This window comes from Papio anubis, chromosome 1, assembly GCF_008728515.1.
Source record: "Papio anubis isolate 15944 chromosome 1, Panubis1.0, whole genome shotgun sequence".
Taxonomy (NCBI): Eukaryota; Metazoa; Chordata; class Mammalia; order Primates; family Cercopithecidae; genus Papio; species Papio anubis.
This window is the reverse complement of record NC_044976.1, coordinates 119,861,742-119,889,448: the sequence shown is the minus strand read 5'-3', so window position 1 is coordinate 119,889,448 and position 27,707 is coordinate 119,861,742. Positions and strand designations below refer to the sequence as shown.

Here is a 27,707-nt window from a genome sequence, read left to right as displayed (position 1 = left end):
TTGCATGATATATCTTTTTCCATCCTTTTGATGTTAACTTTCCTGTATCATCATATTTGAAGGTAGTCTCTATGTAGCCAGGATATAGTTGGGTCATGTCCATTAACCTACTTTGCCAATCTGTGTCTTGTAATTGGTGTACTTAGGCTATTGATATTTAATATGATGATTGATATGGTAGGGCTTAAGTCTGCCATTATATTTTTTTCTTTTCTCTTTGTTCTCTCTGGTGTCTTCTTCTGGATATGCTTTCTTTTTCTTACCTTCCTGTGGTGACTTGAACATCTTTGAGAATGGTGTTTTACCTTATCCATAGTGTTTTTGAGTATATCTGTTTGCATAGCCCTCTTGGTTTTCCCAGATATTCATATGTCTGTGCATCTATATCTTACCACACAGTATACTGGTGTCATTGTTTTACCAGTTTGAGTGAATGATAGATGAGTTACCTCCCTTGCAAGTCTCTTTACCCTCCCAGTTTATTGTTGTTTCAAACATTTTCTTTACGGAGAGTTAGAACCACATTGAATGATGCCATGATTTTTTTCTGAAGCTGTCAATCATAGTTTAGAAAACTCAAGGAAGAAGGACGGCCTATTTTGCTTACTTTTTGTTTTGTTTTGTTTTGTTTTGTTTAATTTTCTTTCTGATGTCCCAAGGTTCCTTCTTTAATCATTTCCTTTCTGTCTAGAGAACTCCCTTTAGCCTTTCTTTTAAGGTAGAACTGCTGGTCAGAGATTCCCTTAGCTTTTCTTAATCTGAAACTGTTTTGATCTTCCCCTTAATCCCTGAAAGATGTTTCTGCTGGAGAGAGGAGTCTGGGCTGACAATTGTTTTCTTTCACGGCTTGAAAAGCACTGGGCAACTTCTTTCTGCCTCTATGGTTTCTGATGAGAAATCCATCATCGCCAGAATTGTTTTTCCTTTCTAGGTAAAGTGTCACTTTTCTCTGTTGCTTTCAAGATATTTTCTTTGTCTTTCATTTCCTACATTTTATTTTTTCACATGTCTTGCCATAGACTTCTTTCGGTTTTTTATCTTATTTCGGGTTCTCACAGTTTCTTGAACCTGTAGGTTAATGTCTCTTGCCAACTCTGGGAAGCTTTCAGCCATTTACTTCTTTATGTTTTCAGCCTTGTCCTCTTCCTCTTCCCTTTCCAGACATAGATAACAACATGAAAGTGAGACCATTCAAGGTAGTTTCACAGGTCCCTGAGGTTCAGTTCACTTTCTCACCCAGTCTAGTTTTCCCTTGTTAAAATTGTGTAATTTCTAATTTTTCATCTGCAGTGGATGGATTTCTTTGCTCTGCACCATCCATTCTGCTGTTGAGCCTATGTGCTGGACTTTTTATTTTAGTTGTTGTATTTTCCACTTCTAATACTTCCATTTGTTCCTCCTTTAAGTCTTGTATTTATTTGCTAAGGCTTTCTATTTGTCCATTTGTTTCAAATGTGCTCATAACTACGAAATCATTGTCATCAGGTTTGCTTGCTTTAAAATCTTTGTCAGACAATCCCAACACCTCTCTCATCTTATTGCCAGTGTGTATTTGCTGTCTATTTTCATTCAGAATAAAATTTTCCTGGTTCTTGGTGTGATTAATGATTTTCAATTGAAACTTGGACTTTTGGACATTATGTTATCAGACTCTCGAATTTATCGAAACCTTCCGTTTTAACTACCTTTTGCTGAGTCTGCTTCTGTAGGGGAACGGGAGTGGCGCCATCTCATTGTAGCCAGGTGTGTGTAGAAATCCAGGTTTCTCACCTGACCTACCTCTGTTGACACCCTGAGTGGAGGGCCGGCGAGGAAAGAGCACGGGGATGAGGCCCCTGAGCTTGGATGAAGGGCAGGCAGCAAGGGTCCTATGGTTCCTGGGAGGACTAGAAAGGTCGGTACCCTTTCAACGCCAAGAGCCCTGACAGCAGGCGCCAGGGATAAGGCCCCAAGGCGGGGTCCACAGCCCTGGAGGGGTGGCGTCCACACTCCTGCGCGTCCCGAGGCTCAAAACCCGCCGGCTGCCACAGCTTCCGGGAGAAGCAGTCGGGCGAATCCCGCATACCAGCGCTTAGTTCTGGAACTGGATACCCTGCGGAAAGAATCCGGATACCGGAGCCCGGTTATAGGTCTCCAGGGTCTTCATTTCGGGAGCAGGCGGGGAACCCTCAGCCCGGCGGTATCGCAATCTGCAGTTTTCTTGCCTGAGGGATCGCAGGTGCTTCCCTTTTGCCAGCAATTTGCTGGAGGCGCGGAAATGTGGAGATGCAGTCGAATTTCATCTGTCATAGGCAGCAATATGCAGTTACTCAAAGCGACGCCCAAGATTTTCGTGGATGTATCCTCAAGGGGCGGTGCTCGGCTGGTTTACTTAGAGTAGGGACAGCAGGTTCGCCTCGCACATGAAAGGTGGTTTTCAAAATGCCCCTCCCTCCCTTCCTCCCTCCCTCCTTCCCTTCCTCCCTTCCTCCCTTCCTTCTTTCCTTCCTAGAGAGGGGAGTGGAGCTGAGGAGTGGGATGGGGGAACTTAGCTGCATCTTTGATCCGAAGAAGCACGGGAGGAGTTCCATTACTACCTGAAACCCCGCTGAGCACTAGGAACCAGGCCCGGTTTGCCCGCTGTGAGTTGGATCGGAGGGGAGGGTGCCGGATCAGGTGGAGGTCATGTTAGCTTTAGATCCAGAAATTTCCAGTCTTCTCATCTATCGCTGAAATCTTTCTGAACATTTCAAGCTGACAGCTACAATGTCTCTGAAACCAAGGAGCTCTGTCCTGTGAAGCCCACTTGGCTTCCTCGCGCCCCGACCTCAGTTGCGGAACCGGTTGAATTGCGTGGCTGAACAAAAGAAAACGAACCTAAATCTGCACCTGGAGCTCGAGCCAAAGACCGCTCAATTCAGTTTCATGCTCTACTAATAGAGCTAGTTGGGGGCAAAAGGGGACCCCTACACATGTCTTTATGGGTAGAGCCCCTTGAGCCAGTTCAGAGATCAGGAACCAGAAGGACTCCGGGCATCACCCACTGAGAGCCAAGCCCGCACTTTGGTGGCAAGGAAACTGAGGCTCAGAGAGACAGCAAGTGCTTGGCTCTGCCTCACACCGTGCTACAGCTAGGCTAGAATGGACTACCGTTCAGTTTCCTTGTGGCCTGGCCTCAATACAGCCCAAGGCAGCGGCCAGGCTGTCAGAGGTGGGAGGTATTGAGCAGCTGGGCAGTGACTGCTTGGGGCCCTGCGGGCCTGCAGCCCCCTTGGGTCACAAAGAGGGGCTTTCAGTTGGGCTTTCCTCCTCTTAGAAAGTTAATCCTTACCTTCTCTTGTTTCCTCTGACAAGGAGAGTGTTGTGTCTGTCCTTTTCCCTGGTGGTCTAGTGGCTAGGATTCGGCGCTTTCACCGCTGCGGCCCGGGTTCAATTCCCGGTCAGGGAACATGTTTTGCAACATCCCCAAATTGTGTGTGAAGATTTGATAGAGAAACCCACAGGTGATGATTAAAATGCAGAAATATGTTCCCAGCAGCAATATTTGTAATAATAAATGTTCGTCACTTAGGAAATGTTATATGTTGTAATCCCTCCATACCATAAAAAGATATGCAATTATTTCAAAGATGTATGTAGATGATGATAATAGCCACCATGAGGCCACCGATGATAATGATAGTAATAATGGCTGATGCTCTTGGAGTATTTACTATGCATTTGGGCATGGGTTCAATGTTTTACTGCCGTGTCTTATTTAAACTTGGAACAACCCATTCGGAAACACATTCCTATTGGGCCCATTTTACAATGCGGAAATGGAGGCATAGTAAACCTGAGTGACTTCAGAGTCACACCACCACGGAATGAGGCTATCTGCTCGCGTCTACGGCTTCATGGAGAGAAGAGTCTAAGGTTCTCTTGTTCTTCTGCTAGGGATTGTCATCTTCTCAGAGATGTGCAGCCTGAAGAATCAGCTAAGGCAGGTGTGAGGAGGAGGGAGGGAGAGAAAGGAGGTGTGTACTGGGCTTGGGATAAGCAGGTTCTGGAGCTCCAGAACTGAGCTTTTGCCTAAGATGCACCTTTTGTAAATAGCATTTATTTTCCCAACAAACCCTTAAGCCTTCAGGCAGGATTTTCATCATCTAACTTGAAGCAGATGGGCAACAAAGACCCCATATATCTGGACGTGGAAGAATGAAGGTCCGAAAAGAACAGTTACAAGGTTAACTACATCTCTGTGTGGAACAGGATGAGTCTTTAGTTTTTTTGCCGATGACTGCCCTGATTGCTCCACAAAGAGACATGTGGTGCCTGGAAATCTGAGGACATTTGCCTCAGACACCTGTCTATTATTAAATGCCCCCATCCCCAGGCTGCGTATCCTCACTTCTTTGTGCCATTGCACAGGTTTTAGATGCCTGAGGGCGTGGTGACACAGAGGGCAGAAGTCGTGTGTTTGGGTACATTTCCGAGTTGACACCAGGTCGTGTGAGTGGAGGCAAGATGCAGGAATGCCGGATCCACGACATTCTCCCCAGCCCACACTGCCTCTTGCGCTTCCCCCTATCAGAAGCGACCCCACTGCACCTGACCACTGTAGCCTACTGGTCTGAAGTCAGCCACTTCCTCATCCTTCACTATGCTTTATTTGTCATGCTCACCGCTTGCATTCCCTGTGCCCAAAAGGAGAAATGCTTGTGGGGAGGACACCAGCCGGTTGTGTTCCCACTGCCCGGTCCCTTCTTGATGCCTCCAGATGTGGGCTCGGTGGGGCAGGACTTGCTCACCATGCAGCTACTCACCTACAGCAAGGCTTCACACCTCGTGAGCACCCAGTGCTCGGTGAATGAAGGCGTTCCAATGCAGGTTTCTGAGCGACATCAAGAATTCTACTGGACTTCCCACTTTTAGTCCTTTGAATAATTCGGGTAATGGGAAGATAGAAAAAGCTTTTCAAACCTGGGTGTTCTTTGTAAGGTTTATTCCAAGTCTAGAGGCACCTTCTGGAATGGGCTCCCCTCTCTGTAAGGGGACACTCCCCCAGCCTGTGGGACTCTGTAGGCAGAGAGGAAGGTAAACCCTGAACATTGAAGAGGAGGAGAAGAAAGTGGGTAATACTGGCGGCAGCCTGGAGTATGAGAGACAGACAGACAGACACAGGCGCACAGACACAGATGGAGAGGTTGGAAAGGCAGGGCCGGGTCAAGGAGGAGTCAGGAAGCAAAAGGACCTATATGTCCAAGAGCCAGATTTAGGGTTTAAATGTCAGAGTTCAGTTTTGCTGAAGAGAGTCAACAAAAGAAACAAGGCAAAGGGAGCCAATAACTCTAAGGATCCAGGTCTGCATAAGAAGCATGGTCAGGTGCAGGATCCCATGGCTCCAGAGATTTGTCTCCAGTGAAATGAGTTTTACAGAAAAACAAAACAAAACAAAACAAACACCATCAAGGAAGGAATAAAACACAGAGGTAGTTATTAGCATGCTAATTCACCTTTGTCTAGGAGGGAGAACGTTTGCAGTCTGTAGATCGTTTGCATTCAACAAAAGCAGAATGCAATTCATAAAGAAAAGAGAAGAGGAACAAATGTCTAGAAGGAACCATTCTTTCCTCTCCTATTTGATAAGCCTCTTGACAGGAAGCAGTTCAGGGTCCCTCCAGCCAGTTTTCTCTGGACTCAGTTAGGTAGATCACCAGAGAAAACAATTACAATTATTGGAAGACTTTCTAAACATCTTGGAGGTTTTGCTGTGGAACACATGCCAGAGAGTATCTCTGGGCAGTCAGTGTCCACCATGTCTTTCTGCTGCGTCTACTGCTTAGGTAAGTCAGGCGGGCACCACCCCCTCACTGGTACATCAGACTGATGTATGGAAACTTTGCTGTGCTGGCAAGAGCACGAAGGAAAAGGCTCTCTCACTGAGTTGGAAAAATATATTGGAAGATAAATTGGCACACCTCCTGTTGAAGTCAAACTAAGAACACGTAAAGAGATGCCTTCGGCTCCTGGCAATGTTGGAGTAACAGATGCCCGATTTACTCTCCTGCCTGAAATCTGCCCACTGCTCCTCTCTGCAAACAAACAGGTGCCTGTAATCCCAGCAGTTTGGGAGGCCGAGGTGGGCTGATCCCTTGAGTGCAGGAGTTTCAGACCAGACTGGGCAACATGACGAAACCTCATCTCTACCAAAAAAATTCAAATAATTATCCAGGCATGGTGGTGTGTGCCTGTAGTCCCAGCTACTCAGGAGGTTGCAGTGGGGGGATTGTTTGAGCCTGGGAGGCAGAGGTTGCAGTGAGCCAAGATTACACCACTGAAGTCCAGCTTGGGCTACAGGATGAGACCCTGTCTCATGAAAGCAAAGAGGGAAGGAAGGAAGGAAGGGAGGGAGGAAGGGAGGGAGGGAGGGAGGGTGGGGGAGGGAGGGAGGGAGGGAGGGGCCGGGTGCAGTGGCTCACGACTGTAATCCCAGCAATTTGGGAGTCTGAGTCAGGTGGATCACAAAGTCAGGAGATGAAGACGATCCTGGCTAACACTGTGAAACCCCCGTCTCTACTCAAAATACAAAAAATTAGCTGGGTGTGGTAGCACATGCCTGCAGGTCCAGCTACTTGTGAGGCTGAAGCAGGAGAATCACTTGAACCTGGGAGGCGGAGGTTGCAGGGAGCCGATATCACGCCACAACCACAATATTAGAGATGATAAATTTGCTGGATGGGATTAACAGCAGATCAGACGTTGCAGAAGAAATGATCAGGGAACATAGGACCATGAATAATTGGAAATATGCAAAATGAAACTCACAGACAAAAGAGAATTTTTTTAAATGAAATGATTTTCAGTGAACTGTAGGGCAGACTTAAGAGGTCTAAATTATGAGCCACCCCCCTCCCTCCCTCCCTCCTTCCTTCCTTCCTTTCTTCCTTCCTTCCATGAGAGACAGGGTCTCACCCTGTAGCCCAAGTTGGACTTCAGTGGTGTAATCTTGGCTCACTGCAACCTGAGCCAGGAGTCCCTGAGAAGGAGCAGGGAGGAAAGGAAACATTTATTTTCTTTCTTTGTTATTTTTATTAGGAATGGGGTCTCAGTACATTGCCCAGGCTGGTCTTGAATTTCAGGCCTCACTCAACACTTCCTGACTTGGCCTCCAGAAGGTGTGAGCCACTGTGCCTGGCCAATGTCTGAAGAAACAATTGCTGAAAACTTCTCAATCATAACAAAAATTACAAATCCAGTGACCCAAGGAGCTGAGGAAACCGAAGCACAAGAAACATGAAGAAAACCACTCCTAGATACATCAAAATAACATTGCTCAAATCCAGCCAGAAGAAAAAGACATTGTACATACACAGGAACAAAGATGAGGATTGCGTCAGCTTCCTTTCTGCTCTTGCCGGCCTCTACCAGGAGCAGCAATGCACGCGAGCAGAGAACCAACATCTTTAAGGTACTGAGGGCAGGGGAAGTTAGCCTAGAATACTATGCCAGAAAAAATAAATTCTCAAAACTGGAAGTGAAATAAGGACATTTAGAGATGTACAAAAGCTGACCGAATTCACTACTAGCCCGCCCACACTACAAGAAACGTCAAAGCAGTCCTCCAGGCAGAAGGAATCCAATACCAAATGAAAATCCAGATCTACACGAGGAAATGAAGAACACCAGAAATGGGTAACTGTCCTAGGTATTTTTTTTTATTTTGTAAATTTCTTTTGTAAAAATTTGACCATTTAAACAAAAGCACTAACAATGGGCTGTGGGGTTTATAATATGCATAAAAGCAAAGTGCATGTCAGTAGTAGCGTCAAGGCCAGAAGGTGCGGTTTAATATCACTTGGAGGTTGACTGTGATCAGTTAAAAAGGTTTGCTCTAAGCCCTAAAGCAATTACTAAAATAACAAAAGAAAGAGTTATAGCTAATAAGCCAACAGAGGAGAGAGAATGGAATGATATAAAAACCGTGTGAACACTATGATAGAGTAATTGCTCTTCCTATAGCTTCACCTCTATCTATAGAAATACTTACACCAGTGGCTGAAAATGCCGGTGCAAGAATGACTAGAGCATTATATGTAATAGTAAAATCACAGAACCAATTTAACCTCAAAAGCGTATGGAAAGGGCTAAATGGATGACAGTTATGGAAAGCGTATGGAAAGGGCTAAATGGATGGGGGAGAAGGAGAGAGAGAGAGAGAGAGAGACAGAAGAGAGAAGAGAGCAAGCGAGAGAGAGAGATCCCAGAATCCTAGCGGACCTTGATTTACGTCCTCATGTACGCGAGACAGGGAGGAGAGGAGGGTAAAGTTGGTCTCGCTCTGCCTTTCCATGAGAGCACGTACTGGACAGAAGAAAGTTGCCAGCGGTTTAAGCATTTTTAAAATGCAAGAAATGTTCCATACAACGGGCTCGAACCACCCACCTCCAGACTTGGAAGCAAGTACACTACCCGACTGCGACACAGGAACAGTTGGCTGTCGCTCTCGTATCACCACGCAGAGCAAGCGCCCATCCAACGTTAGGTGGAGCCATCGCCTTTTGTAGTACAATTGTGCAGCTCCAAAGCCTCGCAAAACCGGAGAGGCGCATCTTGCCGGCTGCGGTTGAAACCCGTGCATTGGGTGATTCTGAAACTGGAAGGGCAGCGGAATGGCCTTCGCCCCGTCCTGCCCCTTGCAGGCGTCAGACCCGGCATCCCAGCAAACGCCCGGCTCGGCGACTCCCTGGGCCTGAGCCGCGTGGGTCCCAAGGGAAGCAAGCAGAACGCCCCGTGGGCTCTAGTGATGGCTCTTCCCTTTCTTGGCTCCGCCTTCACCTGACTCTCTACACTGCTTGCGCTCCCCTCTCTCACCTCGGCTTCCGTCGGTGGGGCGGGAGAGAGGAAGGGTGAAAAGTAGAAATACGGAGAGGCGGGAGAGAAGCAGAGGAGGTGCGGACGAGAACAGAGAGAGCCCCCAAAAGAGGCTGGTGCAGGGAGGCCCAGGCTGGAGTGAAGGAGATGAGAATTGTTCTCATCACGTATGAGGATTGGGAGGAAGGGAGGGAAAAGCAGAGCTGGCAAGAAAGAAAGAAAAGCGCGAGCCCCCTGTGGCTGTCTGGGAAGAAATCCGCCTAATAATCGAAATCTATTGACCTCAAAATTACTAGAGCAAGTTCAGACATCGCCGGTTGGCCTGTGGCTCGCCGTGATCGTATAGTGGTTAGTACTCTGCGTTGTGGCCGCAGCAACCTCGGTTCGAATCCGAGTCACGGCAGCGTCGTTTGTCCAGGCCGTCAGCTGTACATTTTTGCTCCCCGGAGCAACCAGGTGCGTCAGGGGAAGGAAAAGAGACCTCACAGCTCACTAAGCTGGCGAGGAATCCAAGGGAAGCCCTGGACGTGCTCTGTCCTGTCTCTGAGCCTCACAGAGCAAATAACCCAGTCAGCCGTGTTGGTCATGGCTTACACGAAGGCAATGGTGTGATCAGAACCTGTTTTCCAGTCACTGGGGCTGTTACACATGAAACGACAACAAGCTTTTTAATGACTTTAAACTCGAAACTGTTTGTTGTGGCCTACAGTGGCTTGTCTCCGAGCCTGTGGCCAAGTTTGTATGCCAACAGGAAAGTATGGGGAAAGACAATCTCTTGCAGGGGTCTCTCCACCTCCACTCTGCTGGGTAGAAATGGGCCTTGGGCCTGGAGCACTTCCTTCCCAAGAGACAAGGAGTCCTCACAGCCTGTGCTGGACTCACCTCCTTGTGTGGGAGTATCTTTCCCCAGATCTGACTTAGTGTGTACCCCTTTGTTCCACTTAAACATGTGCATCAACTGGCACCTGGCCAGCTGCTGTATCTGCCCCCCTCTGAGGGCAGGGGGCGAGGCCCTTTCTGCTTCTCAAGAGGCTGTGTGTGCAGGCCAAACGGAGGAACCTGCTGGCCATGGGGGACCAACGCCCACAACTGAAGCGGAGCCCATACCTGCTCTGTCTCCTCTCTGTGTGAATAATGTGTTGTTTTTCCGTCAAGTGCTTGACTGCGTTGCGTTTTCCTTGGCGACTCAGATACAAGAGGCTGTGGCCAGAAGTGTTTAAATTCATTTAAACCTAATATCCACCCTTTGAGATGGGTTCTCTTATCATCCTCATTTAATAGGTAAGGACTAAGGCTCAGAAAGGTTAAGAAGGTTGCATGGGTAGTAAGCATCAGAGCTAGGCAGTCTGATTCCGGTATTACTACTAAACTATACCTTATATACTATTACTTTACTAATATATCCCTAAGACGAAACCCCTGAGACCTGTTATCTGCCAGATACTGGGACATCATCCTATGCCCTCCTGGTTGCCTACCTGTCTTTTCCGCAGACCTATATCTGCCATTTAAATCAGTGTCCTTGTGAATACCCAGACATGTTCTTTCTTCCAACTTCCTCAGCTACCCTACACCAAGCACAAACTTACACATTTTCAATCCAGAAAGTGCCCAAACAGTGTCCTCCTTACCCAGGCCATGAGGCTGATCTCAGCTCCTCAGCCAGCTTCCCTTCTAGTCCATTTATTGGGAGCTGGGCCTCCAGCTGGGATACTCTCTGGATGAGACTCTCCAGGTCCTTTTTGGCTGGAGCCCTGGAAAGTAGAAAATCGCAGTGCCATCAGACAGCCACCCCTCATCCTCATCAGGGACACTGTGAGGTGAAGACCCCTCCAGGGTGCCAACAGCTCTCAGCTTCCGGGGTCTCTCCAGACTAGACAAATAATCACTTGTAACCGAGAGGAGGGACCAGACCCGGCTCTTGAGGTTTTGAGGTGACCTTGTTGGCATTCTGCAGCTGGGCCTTCAGATCTTTGATGTCCTTTCCTAGGAGTGAGATGTTTTCTGACTTTCCATATACCCAGAACTCTTCCTGCTCCCCTAGCTGGTTCTCCAAGGGCTTCCTCTTGGAGGAACCAGCCAGCGTTGAGCCCCGGTGCCCCTGCTCAGAGCACAGCCCCTCCATCAGGACCATCTCCTTGAGGCTGTTGTGCTCCTCACACTCTGAAAAAGGACAAAGATGTCTTCCTGAACAACAGTTGGATGTCTCAAAGGTCACTGCCTTTGAGAGGAGGCAGGTTTGGTCATGAGTACGATAATTACTAGGGAAAAAGTTGAAGAAGTACTTTATTCAACCCCGACACTGTACTAGGCATTCAAATACAATATTTCTTATCCTCCTTATACCTGCAAGTTAGGTATCATCACTTTCTATTTTACTGACTGGGGAAACCAAAACTTAAAGAGAGGTGGTAAACTAGCTTGTTCCAGATCACTCAAACTAGCACATGGCAGAACCAGAATTCAAATCCTCCAATGTCCTGTGTTTGTTCCACAAACACTGATGTTTCTTAAGACATTAACATGGCCTTATCTATTTAGGATGGCCACAAGAATGTAGGACAAGCTATTCCTGCATGCTGAAAGTTAAATGCTCTCTAAATTTTCCTATAATTTAAAAGTTTATTGGGTTACAACTGTGTGAAAAATAGGTATAAGAAAATAAGACTTTGAATAAATATATCAGCATGTTAACGTCAGTGTATTAAGGCAGTGGTAGTCAGAATAAGAACTAATCCATGGCATTTTACCAGATGCCAGGCACTGTTCTAAAGCATTTTATAAGAATTTATTCATTTAATTGACATTGGTACCTGATGGGGTAGGTAGTTCCTTTATTACTATTTTAACATATGAAGAAACTGGGACACAGGAAAGTTTACAAATTGGGATTTGAACCAACCAGTCTGGCCGCAGGATCTTTTCTCTTAACTGCCACACTACACTGCCTCAAGAATAAGAGAGATTGTGTTTTTCTTCTCTTCTGGTTTTCAATGTGGTGGGTGGCCCTATAGTTGTAGCCCTTTTATAATGCAAAACAAAATTATTTTTAACTTAGGGTTTGCATGTTTCCAAAACCTCATCTGGTCTCTAAGCAGGCCTTGGTATTTCTATAATAATCAGTTGGATAGAACTTTTTATTATTATTATTATTATTATTATTATTATTATTATCAGTATGCCAAAAACTAATTGTAGAAATTCAAACTTATACTCAGCCTCATTTTGGGTAAGAGTTCTCCTATTAACCTCCTGTCCTCCTCTTCCCCACTACTTGTCAGATGTGGAACTGGCCAACAGCACCCAAATGTGACAGCTGACTCCAAGGAGGGAAAGTGAGCCCCACACCCTGTGCTCTTACTGGGACTGGTGGTTTCCTCCTGTTCAGCCTCATTCTTGCTTCGGCCACAAGTCCCATAGCCCAGGTCCAGGAGGTCCACCTGGACCTGCTTGCTGAACTGCTTCACCAAGGACTCACCTGCTTGGGAAGAGACAGCAGGTGTTACAGAATGTCTGAATTTCCCACATATGCCCTCAGCCTCAATGGCACATACCCTAACCTTTTGGGGCAGGGAGGTCAGATCCACAGTGGGAGAGAAGCTTCTTTCAACTGGTGGGAGAAGAGACCACCAGCTCCAGGAAGCAGAATTTCTTTCCACAGGAGGAGCCTGCATTTGCCATTGATATACTCCCCTTCAGATAACCTAGGTGTTAGTTGGGACCAGATATCCTTAAGTCAGGGATTCTATACTATCATCTCTAGCAGCCCCATTGAAGCTGGCAAGTGCTTTATCCACAGGGGTTCAATAAATGTGGAATGGAGCTGAACTAATTTAGAGTCCCAAGACACCTAGACCTGTACTGTCCAATAAGAGAGTTAGTAGCCACATATGGCCACTTTATACTAAATTAACTAAAATTAAATAAAACCAAATATTCAAGTTGCACTAGCCACACTTCATGTGCTCAATAACCACGTTATGTCGGTATAGAACACACAGAAGTTATAAGACACACAGGCTACTTACTTTACTAGTAAGTCACAGTTACTTACTAAGTATAACTCTGTATTTCTCCAGCTCATTAGCCTGAGCAAAGACAGTGGCTTCTGATAGCAGCAGCTTCTCCTGGAGATCTTGATAGCGTTGTTTGCATTGTGACAGCTGGGAGCGCAGGTGCTGGGTGGACCCTAGTAGGTTAAACGCTGACTGAGGCCCAGGGTCACGAGGCTGGGACTGGTTATCCAACTGTGAAAGGGTCCAATACAGGGATCAGGACAGTCTGAGGTCACCCCCATGCAGTGATGACCACCGCCCCTTCTGAACCCTTTGGACTTTACTCAAGTCTGTCACAGCACTTCTCATGCCATTTGGCAGTGACTTGCTTTCCAGATGGAGCTCCTGGAGCACTGCGATAACGTTTTCCTCATATCTATATCTATAGCACATAGCACAGCACCCATCAAGTCTCCAGAGGAGCTCTCAGGAAATGTTTTCTCAGTGATCCAAAAGAGAAGGGGTGTAACCCTCCACTCATCTCCCCTCGCATTCTGTCCCATTGATTCTCTCAGAATCCCTGTATTCTCCATTTTACTGAATCTTTGGCATGCTTACTTCCCTAAAGAGGGATCCTCTGAGGCCGAGAAACAAGACACCTGTGATGGGCTGTGACAAAAAAATGGCAGTGATAAGGAAGGGATGTCATTACATACCACCTGTCTGGGCTGCTTCCTAACTGATGCATCCCTATGTTACAGCAGTTACCACATCCTGTTAAAATTACCTGTTTGTGTGCCATCTTTCCTTATCACATTAAGTATCTCAAGGGCAGCCATTGGTTATATTGCCCCATGCCAATGCCTAGTGTGTTATCTGAAAAATTAAGTACTCAAGAAATATTTATATTGTAAAAACCTTTCTAAAGGCTGAATGTAGGCAGAATATTATTATTATTGCCTGTGGTACGCAGAGACTCTTCTCTTGGTACCTCCTGATTCACATGGGAGAATGTTTTAAGGTAAACACTGTCATCTCGAGCACTTCGCCAATTGTTTTTCATCCCATCTAAGCCCACACTTACTTGGTGGGCATCCACTGTGAAGGTAGCCCCAAGGTCAAGGCTCTTGGGTCTGGAGCAAGACCTCACATTCACATTTCCCTCCTCTTGGTGTTGGTGCTTCCCAGGAGAACCAACCAGTTCTGTGTTTATTCTGTCCATGGTGCTGGTCAGATGTACAAGGAGCTCTGGAGTAAGTTTACTATTCCCTTCCTTGCTACTCAGCACAAGTTGTTCTTTGAGGAGGTTGATGATATTGTGGGCATTCTTCAGCTTTCCTTGGAGCTTTCTGAACTCAGCCCGAAGGCTACTCTCACTTAGACCCTCTTTGGTTATCACAGTCTCAACCATCACCTCGCCCTTCCCTTTGTCTTCCTTGACCTCCCATCCATCAGACATTGCTTCTTCCTTCTGCTCTTTCAGCTCTGCATTCTCAAGGTAAAGGCTCAGCATGGTGTGAGGCTTTGGCAAAGGCTGCAGGAAACACACATAATTGAAGGCTAGGTCTGGACCTGACAGCAGTTCCTATTAGTACCTCTTACCCACATCTCAGCCCACAATAAACTCAGACATACCCCAGAGCATGAAGCAACCTGAGACCTATAACAGCTCCCTAATTTTATATACAAGAAAATCAAGGCTCAGGAAGAGTAAGAGACTTGCTCAAACTTCCACAGCTTCTTGGTGGCAGCACCATCACTAGAAACCTTGGACTCAAGGCATGCAGGCTAGTTTTCTTTACTTGTGCCACGCAGCCTCATATGTTCTAATTTTTAGTAGCCTCTGGAATAAACAAGAGTACTTACACTGTTAAAAAAAATAAGACCTTTTCTGTAACAAATTTATTGTTATAAATTCTGCAGTTCTATTATTTATCATCAGTCAGTTTCAAACCATTGGGACTTAGGAATACAGAGTAAATAAATAACACTAATCAGAACTATTATTACAATGAAAATGTACTTAGATAATTGTTTGCTTTATATCTGGCTCACATGATAGAGATAACCTTCTTGAGAGCAGGACTGTGTCTGTCCTATTCACCCCATATCCCCAGTGCCTACAAAAGTGCCTGCCACATAAATCATTCGTATTTGTTGAAGAAATAAAGTGGACCAAACAGCTAATTTTCACCAAGACATTTCAGATAAATTCTTTCCACAACAACAAACTCATACCAGGGTTGAGTGGAAGGAAACATGGCTGTAACAAGTTTATTCACTTAACTTCTTTGAGCTTCAGTTTCCTTTTACATAAAATAAGGATGATAACACTTACGTAGTGGAGTTAGCAGATGCTTAAATGAAATTGCATATATGGTATGGCTAGCTCAGGGTCTAATAGGGAAGTCATTCAATCCCTGCTGTACTAGCTGTACATTCAATCCCTGCTGCAGACCTGAGAAATACCAACAGCAGAATCCCATAAGGTGCTTGTTAAAAAAGCTGTAGAGCTAAGGCCTGTGAATCCACATTTTAAGTTCCATAGGTGATTCTTTTTTTGTTTTTTGTTTTTTTTTTTTTGTAGTTTTAGTAGAGACGGGTTTCACCCATCTACTGAGTCAGGATGGTCTCAATCTTCTGACCTTGTGATCTGCTCGCCTCATCCTCCCAAAGTGCTGGGATTACAGGCGTGAGCCACTGCGCCTGGCTGGGAGTCCAGTTTTTGGTCTGCTTATGTTAATGGACACAAGATCTGATAGATGAAAAGTGTGATAATAAAGTGGCAGTAAGCTTGTGGAGTATCCAATAAACTGAAACACTGTCTTTTGAATTGAACTGAAATTTTTGTGTTGTGAAAATGAGAGAGTTTATCCAAAGAAAGATCTGGCTTGGCAAATAGGATGGATGGTGGTCCTCACCGGTTAGATGAGGTCATGACCATGGGATCTCCATGATGAGATCAGTGTCATTATAGAAAATGAAAGAAAGATCAAAGTGCTCTCTCTCTCTCTCTCCACCATGCGAGGACAGAAGGAGAAGGTAGTAGTCTGCAAGCCTAAGTGTGCTAGGCAGGAGTAGAAACAGGTTTTAGTGATGGTTGAAACACCCAGGACAGTGCACTACTCTTTGGGAGATGTTGTGCTTGGGTCTGATCATTGGGTTTTGAGATAGAGAGTGGTACATGATGCTGACAGGGAACTCACTGGTGTGTTGAGTTTTAGCATCTGTGACTCTGAGATGCATATGAGGCCTTTATAAATTTAGAAGGTGAGAGTAGAAAGTACAGGTTTGTATTTTAGAAGGTGATTTGGGAATACATGTAGCTCTGGTTGATATAGATAATATGTTAAGGTTTGTTGGCCAGAGCTGATGTGTGTCTTGGGTGTTGGGCAAAGAACAGAGAACAGCCAAAGCTCTTTGAGGTCAAGGTGAAGGGTGATTTCCTTGTTGGACTCAAGTTTATGACTCAGCCTGGACCTAGCTTGGCTTCTCAGCTAGAGAAGAAGCATGATTCCATGTCACACACAGCTCCTGTCTTTGAAAAAATCATAATGACTCCTAGACCCAACATGTGGGACAAACTCTGGATTTTTCTCTTCAGTTTACTCTCTCCAGGGAAAATTGAGGAAAGAAATCTCTCTACTATTTGAACTTCATCAAAAGACTAATATGTTAATATTTTGACCGTCAATATTTCCTTAATCTAGTCTACTCCTTAAATAGCTAATACATCAAAGCATGTTAACTTAGGAAATTAGAATCTCCCTAACAATATTGACTGCAAGCATTATTAATCTTTTTATATCACATTTCCTTCAAGTGCTTTATACATCTTCAAGCAGACAAATAATAGTATTATAATGATTATATGACCGATCATTACTCTTTTGCCAAAAAAAAACAGCGACAAAAGACTAACTCAGTATACCAACCTTTGTTTCTTCATTATCTCTACCTTGATTCTGTCCTTTCATTTCCTCTTTCTTCTAATTCTACTTCTGCTTCTTTTTTCCTCCCTGGATTTGAACTTTACTTACCTAAGCTATCAGTTAGGTTACCTTCTCAGACACTAAGGCAGCAGTTTGAGGTTGAGAATTGAAGATTTAGGATTAGAGAAAAGAAACATGAATGAATTTCTGATGTTTTATTATAGGGGTTTGTAATGCAGGTAGAAAGACCTTTTTCAGAGTTAAGAGTTTGATCCGACAAATGAGCTATTTTGATATTTATAACTTTGTCTAGTAAAAGTTTCCTATAAAAACATTTGGTTTGGATGTCTTTGTTAGCTTTTAGTCGACACTTGAAAAAGCCACTTGCAAGTTTCTAAGTCTTTCTGGATACTCTTTTCAGTTATCCTCCAGGCAGTTGGTAGGGAGAGGCATTGGTAGTTCAGTGGTAGACTTCCCGCCTCCCATGTGGGAGACCTGGGTTCATAATCCTGGACAATGCAATAGGTGTTTTTAACTTCACTGTGACTTTTTACCGATCTTCCTGGAAAAATTATACTGCATAACCTAATAGTGCATTTAGGGTCTTGGCCACCACAAGGTAAAATGACGACAACACTCACCAAAGTAGCGGCAAAGACATTCAGGAGACTAACCCAGGACCCATGCAGCTGAGCTGTTGGACTCAACAAACCACTTAGCTAAGTGGCAAGCACGGAGTGTTTCTTGTGAGTCACTGCAGTTTTCATATTGGTACCTGTTACTTTCATCTATTCTCTGGGCAGATCCCTGCAAACCCAAAGAACCATCAGGTTTCTGATTCCCATGCTGGACCTTGGGCTTACCGCTGAGCCACTATGGAGAAGATGGACAAATGAAGCTCCTGGAAGGAGAGAAGCTGCGGGCGGGCAGTCACCTCAGAGGTCCAAGAGGCCTCAGCGGCCCAAAGAAAGGTGTGTGGGAAGCAGCGGAGACTGGTCCTTGCACAGAGGTGGCCAGTGGACTCTCGGGGCTCTACCCCAGACACCGTGAACTGAATTTGCTAACATCGTCAGCCACCTTGGCCTCCGCGTGTTTTGTGGGCCCATTGATGTTCTGCGAGGGATTCTGTTTGTCTGGCAATGTGTGTCAACAGGTGTTGGCCTGAAATTTGGCCGGGCACGGTGGCTCATGCCTGTAATCCCAGCAGTTTGTAAGGCCTAGGCAGATGGATCACTTGAGTTCAAGAGTTCAAGACCAGCCTGGCTAATATGGTGAAATCCCGTCTCTACTAAAAATACAAAAATTAGCCGCATGTGGTGGCACGCACCTGCTATTCCAGCTACTTGGAAGGCTGAGGCAGGAGAATCGCTTGGAAGGCTGAGGCAGGAGAATCGCTTGAACCGGGGAGGCGGAGGTTGCAGTGAGCCAAGATTGCGCTACTGCACTCCAGCCTGAGCGACAGAGCGAGACTATGTCAAAAAACAAAACAAAACAACAACAACAACAAAAAAAGGAAGAAGGCAGAGGTGTTGATGGGACAACCAGACCTCCCAGGAGGCTTGCTGTAGAGGCAGTGGCCAGACCCTGAGCGATGACATTTTTTAAAATTATGTAACAGAATGGGGAGAGAGAAACGGAGAAGCACATGAAAGAGAGAAAAGCACAATAATTTGCAGACATCAAAGAATAAAGCATAGGAAATAGTGTGAGTGTTTTTACATTTAAAAAGTATAAGAAGTACAATGGTTGTCAGCAGGCCTTGTGGTCGTGTAGTAGTTAATACTTGTAGTTGTGGTTCCCACAACTTTGGTTCTAATCTGAGTCACAGCAGTGTTTTCTATCCTGTGATTGTGGCTAATAGACCTGTCCTTTGCTTTGCCTTTAATCCTAGCAGCCTCCAGAGAGCAGAGTAAACCGCTGGCCTGGAAGGGCACCAGCTTCTGGAGTTTAGCCCACAGTGCATAATCTAGGGGGTGGCCTGGCCAAAACGAAAACTTGGACATGCCCTTTGTCTCACATTTGAGCAGAAAAAATTCCCATAGGTGAAGATGCCGCCTCTTAAGGGTCCTTTGTCTGTAGCTTCCACTGATGAAATAATGTGATTATAGTCTTTTCTGGTAGAGAAAACGGCTGTATCAGTAGGATTTTTTTAAAACACAAAACGAGAATGGGCATTTAATGAGTTTACAATAAAATCTAAACTATTTGTCATGGTCTACACCAGCTTGCCTCCATTCCCCATCAGCTGATTTTTATGAGAACAGTAAATTATTACTATTATTATGATTTTTGAGATGTAGTCTTATTCTATCACCCAGGCTTGAGTGCCATGGCTCAATCTCGGCTCTCTGCAACCTGCATCTCCCAGGTTCAAGGAATGAGAACAGTAAATAAACTACAGTTCACATAAAGTGCACAAATCTTTAGTGCAATTCGTTTAATTTTGATAAATGTAATCACCACCCAGCTCAAGTTATAGAAAATTGCCATCATCTGAGAAAGGCCTGTTAGAGCCCCTTTCCAGGCAATTCCCACCCTGCGTCCACTGAATCACTATTCTGATATCTATTCCCATAGGTTACAATTGCCTGTTCTTAAAGTTCACATGAGTGAATGTACATACCTTTTGTAGAAAGGTCTTGTGAGACGACTCCAGGAGCAAAGAACGACCCTCACAAGGCCCAAGTCCTCCCAGAGCACAGGGAAATTCTCTCCTCAGACCGAGGAAGGGAGAGAAAGTATGTTTTGGTATCTCCCTGGTGGTCTAGTGGCTAGGATTCGGCGCTTTCACCGCCGCGGCCCGGGTTCGATTCCCGGTCAGGGAATTGTTTTGCACTGGGCGCACTCTCGCAGGAATCTTCCTTTACTATGCTGTCAGCCGGCCTGCTCCAAGGGCCAGATGCAGAACAGTCTCCGCAGCGAGGGGCAATCCCGGGCGAAGGAGGGCAAGTCCTGGTGGACCACCTCTCACGTTTATCTCCTTGTCTGTCATCCGCAGAAGCGGCTTTAGAGAGCGCCTGAGCGTCTGCCTCAGGTGTACACAGCCGTGCAGAGATGCCAGCCCCCGTGGAGCTGCACCCAATAAGCCCATCCTCTTTGCCCTCGCCGTCCCAGAGGTGCCTATCGCGCTGAGCTGCAAATAACTAAGAGAGAGGCCAAACCAAGTCATGGCGTTTGTGCGTGCCCCGGACATGGGCACCGGCCAGTCAGCGGAGCCTCCTCACCTCCCTCCGCAGCTAACGTGCTCGTTAGGCCGTCGGAAGAGGTGACTGGAGGAGATGCCCGCGAAGTTGGGAGTTGGGTGAGCAGCAGGTGAGGTCCTCGAGGGCGGTCCCGTTTGCTGTTTGAGCGGCAGAGGAAGGCCGCATTCGCTGAGCCAACGAAGACAGCAGGTGGAGTAGGCGCAAAAGGAAAACTGTTGCCGGTGCTCTAAGCAGAAGGCAGGTGTAAAAATCAGCACTAGGACGTGGAAGCGATGGTACCACAGTCAAATCCCACAGTGCCTACACTCTACCAAGCACTTGCGCACGCTCCTCATTTTCCATTCAGTACCCTAAGAGGGGTTCAGAAGAACCCCGCGTCCACTGTAAGCTCAGGGGAGAGCGGGAGCCAGGGAGGTGAAGTGCACAGACTGGGGCAGAGGCGTCGGGCAGAACCGCCGGGGTGGGAGGGCGCGGTGGTTGCGGGGGCGGGAGCCGCTGCTGAAAGGCGGCCTGGGTTGTGGTGTGGGGTGACTGTCGATGGAATCTTTGGCGGAGAGTGGTTTGGAAGAATGGCGAGGGGTGGCAGTGGGGAGGGTGACCCTGAGCGTCCGGCCAGGGCTAGGAGGCTGTGCTGTCCCTGCAGGGCATGCACTCATTCCAACTTACCTGGCAGGGTAGAGACCGCGGTCACGAAGGGGGTTCTCCCAGAGTGAAGCTTCTTCATCGCACTCTAGTAAGAGTTGTTGATCCCTGTGATTTCCTCAATGTGGGAAACTGTTTGTACTAGAAGAGGGCTGCGCTGTTTACCTAACATAACGGGGTTCAAGACTGACATCGCCTCACGCCCACCCAAAAACATTTACATGGCTTCCTCACACCCACCCGAAAACATTTACGTGGCTTCCTTGTCCCTTTTTTTTTCTGTCCTAAAGTCGCCTCGTCCTCACACCCCCTCATTTTTTTCTTCCACACTCGAGAGTGTCTCTCTCTCTCATTAAAGGCTCCAACAAATGTTTGAAGTATCTCAACCAGAAAGACTCCAATAAATACATTATTTCATTCGTGGAAGCTACAGACCAGCTAGGTTGAGAGTTGCTTGATATTTTCTGCTAAACGGTGAGGCATAGAGCACTTCGAAGGTTTCTCTTTGGGCCGTTGTTTGTGTGCTGTTGGGTTTCCTTCTTTTCCCCAGACAGTATGGCGTTGTGGGGCCAGGGTAAACCCTGCTTTCTGGCTTTCTGGCTGCGGATAAAGGCCGCAGCTGGTGCAGGAATTAAAAGCAAACCAAAAGACACGTGGGTTCGCCCCAGTGGGTCCAAGATAGAGTCTGACTGTACCAGGATTCGGATTAGAACAGAGGTGGCTGCAGGCAAAAGGCAGGGTACTAACCAGTAGAGAATCCCAATGCGCCCCACACCTACTGCCCGTCGTTTTCCTTCCCCATCCCTCTTTTATTTATTTATGTATTTTTTTGAGAGACAGAATTTGTCGCCCAGGCTGGAGGGCAGTGGCGCGATCTCGGCTCACTACTACCTCCGCCTCTCAGGTTCAAGCGATTCTCCTGCCTCAGCCTCCCGAGTAGCTGGGACTACAAGCCTGCGCCACCATTCCCAGCTAACTTTTGTATTTTTAGTAGAGACGGACTTTCACCATGTTGGCCCGGCTGGTCTCAAACTTCTGACTTAAAGTGAGTGATCCACCCATCTCGGCCTCCCAAAGTGTTGGGATTACAGGCTTGAGCCACCGCGCCCGGTACCCCGATTTTTTTTTTAAATGTAAAAACATTTATGCGATTTTTACTTCTTTATTCCTGGGCAGCTACAAGTTCTTGTGATTTTCTCTCACGTCTTCTCTCCATTCTGATACATGTCCCATCTTCTCTGCATCCAGTCGGTGCCCTCTGCACGGGCATCCTCGGCTGTCCCATTGTCTCGTCCTGGTCTCCCCCGCTTCTCCCTCCTCCTTTTCACGTTTTCCCTTTTGACTCGCCTGCCTCTTTCCCGCTCCCGCCCCACCCACTCCACCTACTGAAGCCGAGTTGAGTGAGGGGAGAAGCGGAGCAGAGGATTGCCTGAAAGCGGAGCAAAAAAACAGAAAGAGCGATCAGGAGAGCCGTCGGGTCGGACAGCTTTCCTTGGGCCTTACTAGGCTCAGGGTGGGGTCGCAGATCCAGGCATTTCCAGAGGCACTGGCTTCTGAAGCAGGCGAGGGGTCAACGCAGGGTGAAGGCCATTCGACCGCCCTTCTGGTTTCAGAGTCACGCAATGCACGCGTTTCTAACGTGCAACAACACGATTAGTCGACTCAGCCTCTCCAGTTTTCCGAAGCTTTGTAGTCTGCACACTTGTCCTGCAGAAAGCGAATGGCAACCCCTAGAGGTTAGTGATTGCTTAATTTATGTTGAGACAAAGACGACCGAGTGAGATTGTCTCTGTGGCGCAATCGGTTCGTGCGTTCGGCTGTTAACCTGAAAGTTGGTGGTTCGAGCTCATCCAGGAACGTGCTTTTAAACGTTGGTAGTTGTGGTCAGGCGCGGTGGCTTATGCAGATTAATCCCAACACTTTGAGAGGCCAACGTAGGGGAAGCCTCACCTGAGGTCAGAAGTTCAATAACAGTGCGAATCCCCTCTCATTTAAAAGAGGAAAAAAATTGCAGAAACAAAAAATTGTTTCTCCTCAGGCCTAGGACTGTATTTAAAAGTGAGAGACTGTTCCCTTGTGTCTTGTGCATCCCATGAGGACACAAAGCAGAAGGTCCCCCTCCAAGCCTCCTGGAAAATAAGATCCCTCCAGAACAAACTAGGTTGTATGTATGGGAACCTGAAAGTATATGAAGAAAGAAACTTCAAAAATTCTGCCTTACTTTCCACAGAAATTAACCCATCACAGTCTGCCTTCAAGTGGTGTCATACCTCTTCACATTACTCCTCTCTGCCTTTATGCTGTTGTCATGCATTTTACTTTACATGTGTTATAAACCTTACAGTCCATCTTTATTACTTTTATTTAAAGAGTCAGATGTGTTTTTGTTTGTTTGTTTTTTGTTGTTTTTAAGACAAGCCTCGCTCTATCAGACAGGTTGGAGTGCAGTGGCACAATCTTGGCACACTGCAACCTCTGCTTCCTGGGTTCAAGCGATTCTTCTGACTCAGTCTCCTGAGTAGCAGAGATTACAGGCGTGAGCCACCACACCCGACTAATTTTTGTAATTTTAGTAGAGAGGGGGGTTCACCATATTGGCCAAGCTGGTCTCAAACTCCTGACTTCAAGTGATCCGCCTGCCTGGGCCTCCCGAAGTGCTGGGATTACAGGCATGAGCCACCATGCCTGGCTAAACAGTCAGATGTTAGAATTATATATTTGCCTATGTAGATGTCATTTCTAGTGTTTTTTTTTTTTTTTTTTTTTTTTCATCCTGATTTTCATCCGATGTCAGTTTCGTTCTGCCTGGAGGACTCCTTTAACTTTTTTTTTTCTTTTTGTAGTGTAGGCTTGTGGTAGTGAATTTTCAGCTTTTGTAGAATTTCACATTGACTTTTTCCCCTCAGTGCTTTTAAGATGTTGCTCCACTGCCTTCTCACTTGAATAGCTTCCAATGATGTAATCTTTTTGTTTTTTGTATGTACTATGATTTTTCTTCTGATTTTGAGATTTTTTCAATAAGTTTGAGCAATTCAATTATGAAGTGCCTACTAGATATGGTTTTCTTCAGGTTTCTTGTGCTTGGGGTTTATTCACCTCCTTGGATCAGTAGGTTAACAATTTTCACTATGATTGAAAAATGTCATTGTTTCTTAAATACATTTTTCTTCTTCCCCAGTCTTTTTGGGGACTACAATTACTTGTCTATTAGGTGTCTTAAACTTGCACTATCATTCACTGATGCTCTGTTCATTAAAACAAAAAATTGTTACCATGAGTTGTATTTTAAATATTTCAATCATTCGCGACTTTGTGTCTCTTTTGTTTTCTTTTCTTTTCTTTTTTTTTTTCTGAAACAGAGTCTCGCTCTGCCGCCCAGGCTGGAGTGCAGTGGCAGGATCTCGGCTCACTGCAAGCTCCAGCTCCTGGGTTCACGCCATTCTCCTGTCTCAGCCTCCTGAGTAGTTGGGACTACAGGTGCCCACCACCATGCCTGGCTAATTGTTTCTGGTTTTTAGTAGAGACAGGGTTTAACCATGTTAGCCAGGATGGTCTCAATCTCCTGATCTTGTGATCCACCCGCCTCGGCCTCCCAAAGTGCTGGGCTTACAGGCATGAGCCACCGCGCCTGGCGGCTTTGTGTTTCTTAATCTTTTTTTCTGCAATGTCTAATCTGCTGTTAATTGCATTCAGTGAATTTATTATTTCAGATAGTTTTTAATCTCCAAAGTTTGATTCTGATCATTTTTATATGTTCGATACCTCTGCTTAATTCTTTGAACCCATAGAATATTGTCATATTAACTGTTTTAAAGTACTCTGTGGTTTTTTGTTTGTTTGTTTGTTTTTGAGACAGAGTCTCACTCTTGTTGCCTAGGCTGGAGTGCAATGGTGCGATCTCAGCTCACTGCAACATCTGCCTCCTGGGTTCAAGCAATTCTTCTGCCTCAGCCTCCCGAGTAGCTGGGATTACAGGATTGCACCACCATGCCTTGCTAATTTTTGTATTTTTACTGGAGATGGGTTTCACCATGTTGACCAGGCTGGTCTTGAACTCCTGACCTCAGGTGATCTGCCTGCCTTGGCCTCCCAAAGTGCTGGGATTACAGGCATAAGCCACTGCGCCTGGCTGTCTTCTCTGTTAATTCTAACATCATGTTAGGTCTGGTTCAATTTTGATTAACTGATTATTTCCCCTCTTTATGGGTCATCGTTTCCTGGCTCTTTGCTACTTGGTATTCTTTAATTGGATGCTGGACATTGTGAAGTTTACCTTCTTGCATACTAGCTATTTTTAAATTCCCTTTTTTCCCTTGCCAGCAGGAAGTTATATTTTATAATTCTTATAAATTGTCTTGAATTTTTTCTAGGGTGCACTTAAGTACCTGTAAACAGTTGGATCCTTTTGGATCTTGCTTTTGTGAACTTTTACGTGGTTCAGGAGTAGTGCTCAGTCCAAGGCTGATTATATCCCATTATGAAAGCATTATGAATTATGAATAATTCCAGTCTGACTGGTGCGAACAGATACTGTTTTCTGCACTGTGTGAGTACCAGACGCCATTCCATGATTTTCTTGGATGTTTCTTTCCCTGGTACTAGTCAGCTACTCTTTTCACAATCATGCACTGACTAGTGCTCTGCTGAATACTGGTGGCAGAACCTGTACATATGCCCAGATTCTCTCTCTGCTCAGCCCTCTTCTCACTGGATCTTTGTCCTATGAAGTCTGTCTTGCTCTCCCCAGACACTTAGCTTCACTTCCTCAATTCAGGAAGTCTGCCACCAATCCTTTTCTTTGTGCCTAGCCTGGAAACAATTCTGCACCAGGCTGGCATTCCCTTCCATCCCACATGGAACTGGGAGTTCAGTGTAACTGAAAACAGTTGGGCCAATACATTCAGTTTGAACCAGTTGATTTGCATGTCTGTAAAGGAGTCTGGAAAATGAATCCTAGGGCTAATGTGAATGGTGGACAAAATCAGATCTAGAAGTATTGAATGTATCATAAACTAAGCAGAATTTTTTAAACTAGCAGCATTAGTGATTCAGGTGGAATTTCTTTCTCTTCCCTAGGTTCCATTTCTGGCGAAAGCAGTTTGTAGTTTGTTTTGTTTTGTTTTGTTTTCTCACTGTCAACATAACCTCATTTGTTGCATCTGTTGGAGTCTTTATTACTCACTTGGTGAGTCTGGTCTACATAGAGATTCAGCAGCCAGGAGCAGGGCCACTGTGAGCTGAGGAAATGTGGGAAAGAAAAATCCCGCTGGCTTTTTTTTTATTTATTTTTATTATTTTTTTTTAGAGGAGTCTCACTCTACCGCTCAGGCTGGAGTGCAGTGGTGTGATCTCTGCTCACTGCAACCTCGGCTCACTGCAACCTCCGCCTCCCAGGTTCAAGCCATTCTCTGCCTCAGCCTCCCCAGTAGCTGGGATTACAGGCACCCGCCACCACCCCCAGCCAATTTTTGTGTTTTTAGTAGAGACAGGGTTTCACCATGTTGGCCAGGCTGGTCTCGAACTCCTGACCTCAGGCAATCCACCCACTTCCGCCTCACAAAGTGCTGGGATTACAGGTGTGAGCCACCGCACCCCACCCCATTGGCATTTTTGGAATAAAAGATGGTAATATGTTGTCTCCTCATCAACGTGTCTGCCTTGGGGACATGTTGTGATACTGGAGGAATTAGTGCTTGGCCTGAAGGGCAGCAACAACCCCTCCAGCCCACCTCATTCAGCTTCCAGAGTGGGAGGTAAGTTCTGGTGTGTATCTATGGGTTTATAACATTTAGAACTAGTAACCTTTTCACATTCGTCTATACTCCTGCTGGATCCATGAAGTCCTGGCAAAAAATCATAAAGTCAAAGTTGATTCATGACATTTGTGCTGGGCCTTGGGCAGAAACTGAACCTCCAGGAAGATGTGTATATCTGGAGCGGGCTGGCAGAAAGCTATGAGGAGAGCCCTTGGACCTTTGACTTGGGTAAAGGGCAGATCCCTGAGAATTCAGACGCCTTGGCCTGCAGCTACACCAGTGCTGGCCACTCAGTGGTTCCAAGCAGCAGTCTGGTACCCAAGTGCCTAAACGCTCCCTCTAGAGAATAGAAGGCAAAGCAAGCCCTGAATGCAGTGATCCCAAACCTGTAAGGGAGAATAGAAGGCAAAAGCAGGAGACAAGAGTGGGAAAGTGGGTGAGAGCCTTCCAGGACCTGTACACCACACATTGGGAATTGTGTCTATAAAAACCGTTGGTTCCTGAAGCCTCTGAAGGGTGATTTGGGCAATTACAGTTTTCTGAGAAAGGTTATTTGGGGGTAGGGAAATGTATGCATTGTTAATATAAAAATATTTGAGACAGAGTCTCACTGTGTCACCCAGGCAGGAATGCAGTAGCATGATCTCAGCTCAGAACAGGGCGGGCCTGTGGGGTCTCCAGTCCTCTCATCACCTGTTCTGTCACCATGAAAGAAGGCTCACAGCTGATCCAGTCCATTCAGCACTCCATTGAAAGGCTCCTAGTCTAAATCTGTGGCCTCTGCTGCGCAACCTCTGCTGACTTCTCCCCCTGAGGTTATTTTCAGCTGCTTTCTATTGTTATAAAATATTATAGTACTAAGTCTGGTTTCTGGGGTTTTGTACAGTTTTTGTTCTGTTTTACAGGGTTGTTTTCCCCCTTCTCCCTGCCCACCCTCACTCTGCCATCCTTCTCCTCTTATCCTCTCCATTGAAAAATGAAGAAATGTTCAGAACAGAAGAAGTACAGTGGTGGCACCATCAAAGGCAGGAAGGGCCAGGAGAACCTGATGGGAACAGGGATACAGACCTGGTTCTAGCGTCCAGTCACTAACTTTCGACTGTGTGCAGGGTACAATGGAAGTAAACACCACCCACTATATACCCCTGTGCCTGGCATACAGAATCATTTATACATGTTAAAACGATCGAGGGGTTTCCTTTGCTTCTAGGGGATTATGGATCATATTGGGAGGAAGCATGTCTTCTGTGAGGTTGTTTCATTTATGTCCAAGTGTCATTTACTAATGTCGCCCTGTTGTTTGCTTTTGTAAGATGATGTATGTTCTTCCTCCACCTGACAATTGTG

The 27,707-nt window shown here is 46.0% G+C and overlaps 1 protein-coding gene, 3 non-coding genes and 1 pseudogene across 4 annotated transcripts; 4 read left to right on the top strand and 1 right to left on the bottom strand.

Moving 5' to 3' along the window:
- The first annotated feature begins 3,355 nt into the window (after positions 1-3,355).
- TRNAE-UUC lies at positions 3,356-3,427 on the top strand. Its single transcript has one exon. It is a non-coding gene; the product is annotated as a tRNA-Glu (tRNA).
- Positions 3,428-9,163: 5,736 nt separating this feature from the next.
- TRNAH-GUG lies at positions 9,164-9,235 on the top strand. Its single transcript has one exon. It is a non-coding gene; the product is annotated as a tRNA-His (tRNA).
- Positions 9,236-12,806: 3,571 nt separating this feature from the next.
- Positions 12,807-14,500, bottom strand: LOC116270743 (myomegalin-like). Its single transcript, XM_031656379.1, has 2 exons — positions 13,912-14,500; positions 12,807-13,079 (listed from the first exon to the last, which is right to left on the bottom strand). Exons 1-2 carry the CDS (start codon positions 14,338-14,340, stop codon positions 12,879-12,881), a joined length of 630 nt encoding a protein of 209 aa, XP_031512239.1. The 5' UTR covers positions 14,341-14,500; the 3' UTR covers positions 12,807-12,878.
- Positions 14,501-19,512: 5,012 nt separating this feature from the next.
- TRNAE-UUC lies at positions 19,513-19,584 on the top strand. The gene has a single exon. It is a non-coding gene; the product is annotated as a tRNA-Glu (tRNA).
- A 1,036-nt stretch (positions 19,585-20,620) lies between these two features.
- On the top strand, positions 20,621-20,750 carry LOC116271854 (annotated as a pseudogene).
- Positions 20,751-27,707: the final 6,957 nt, after the last annotated feature.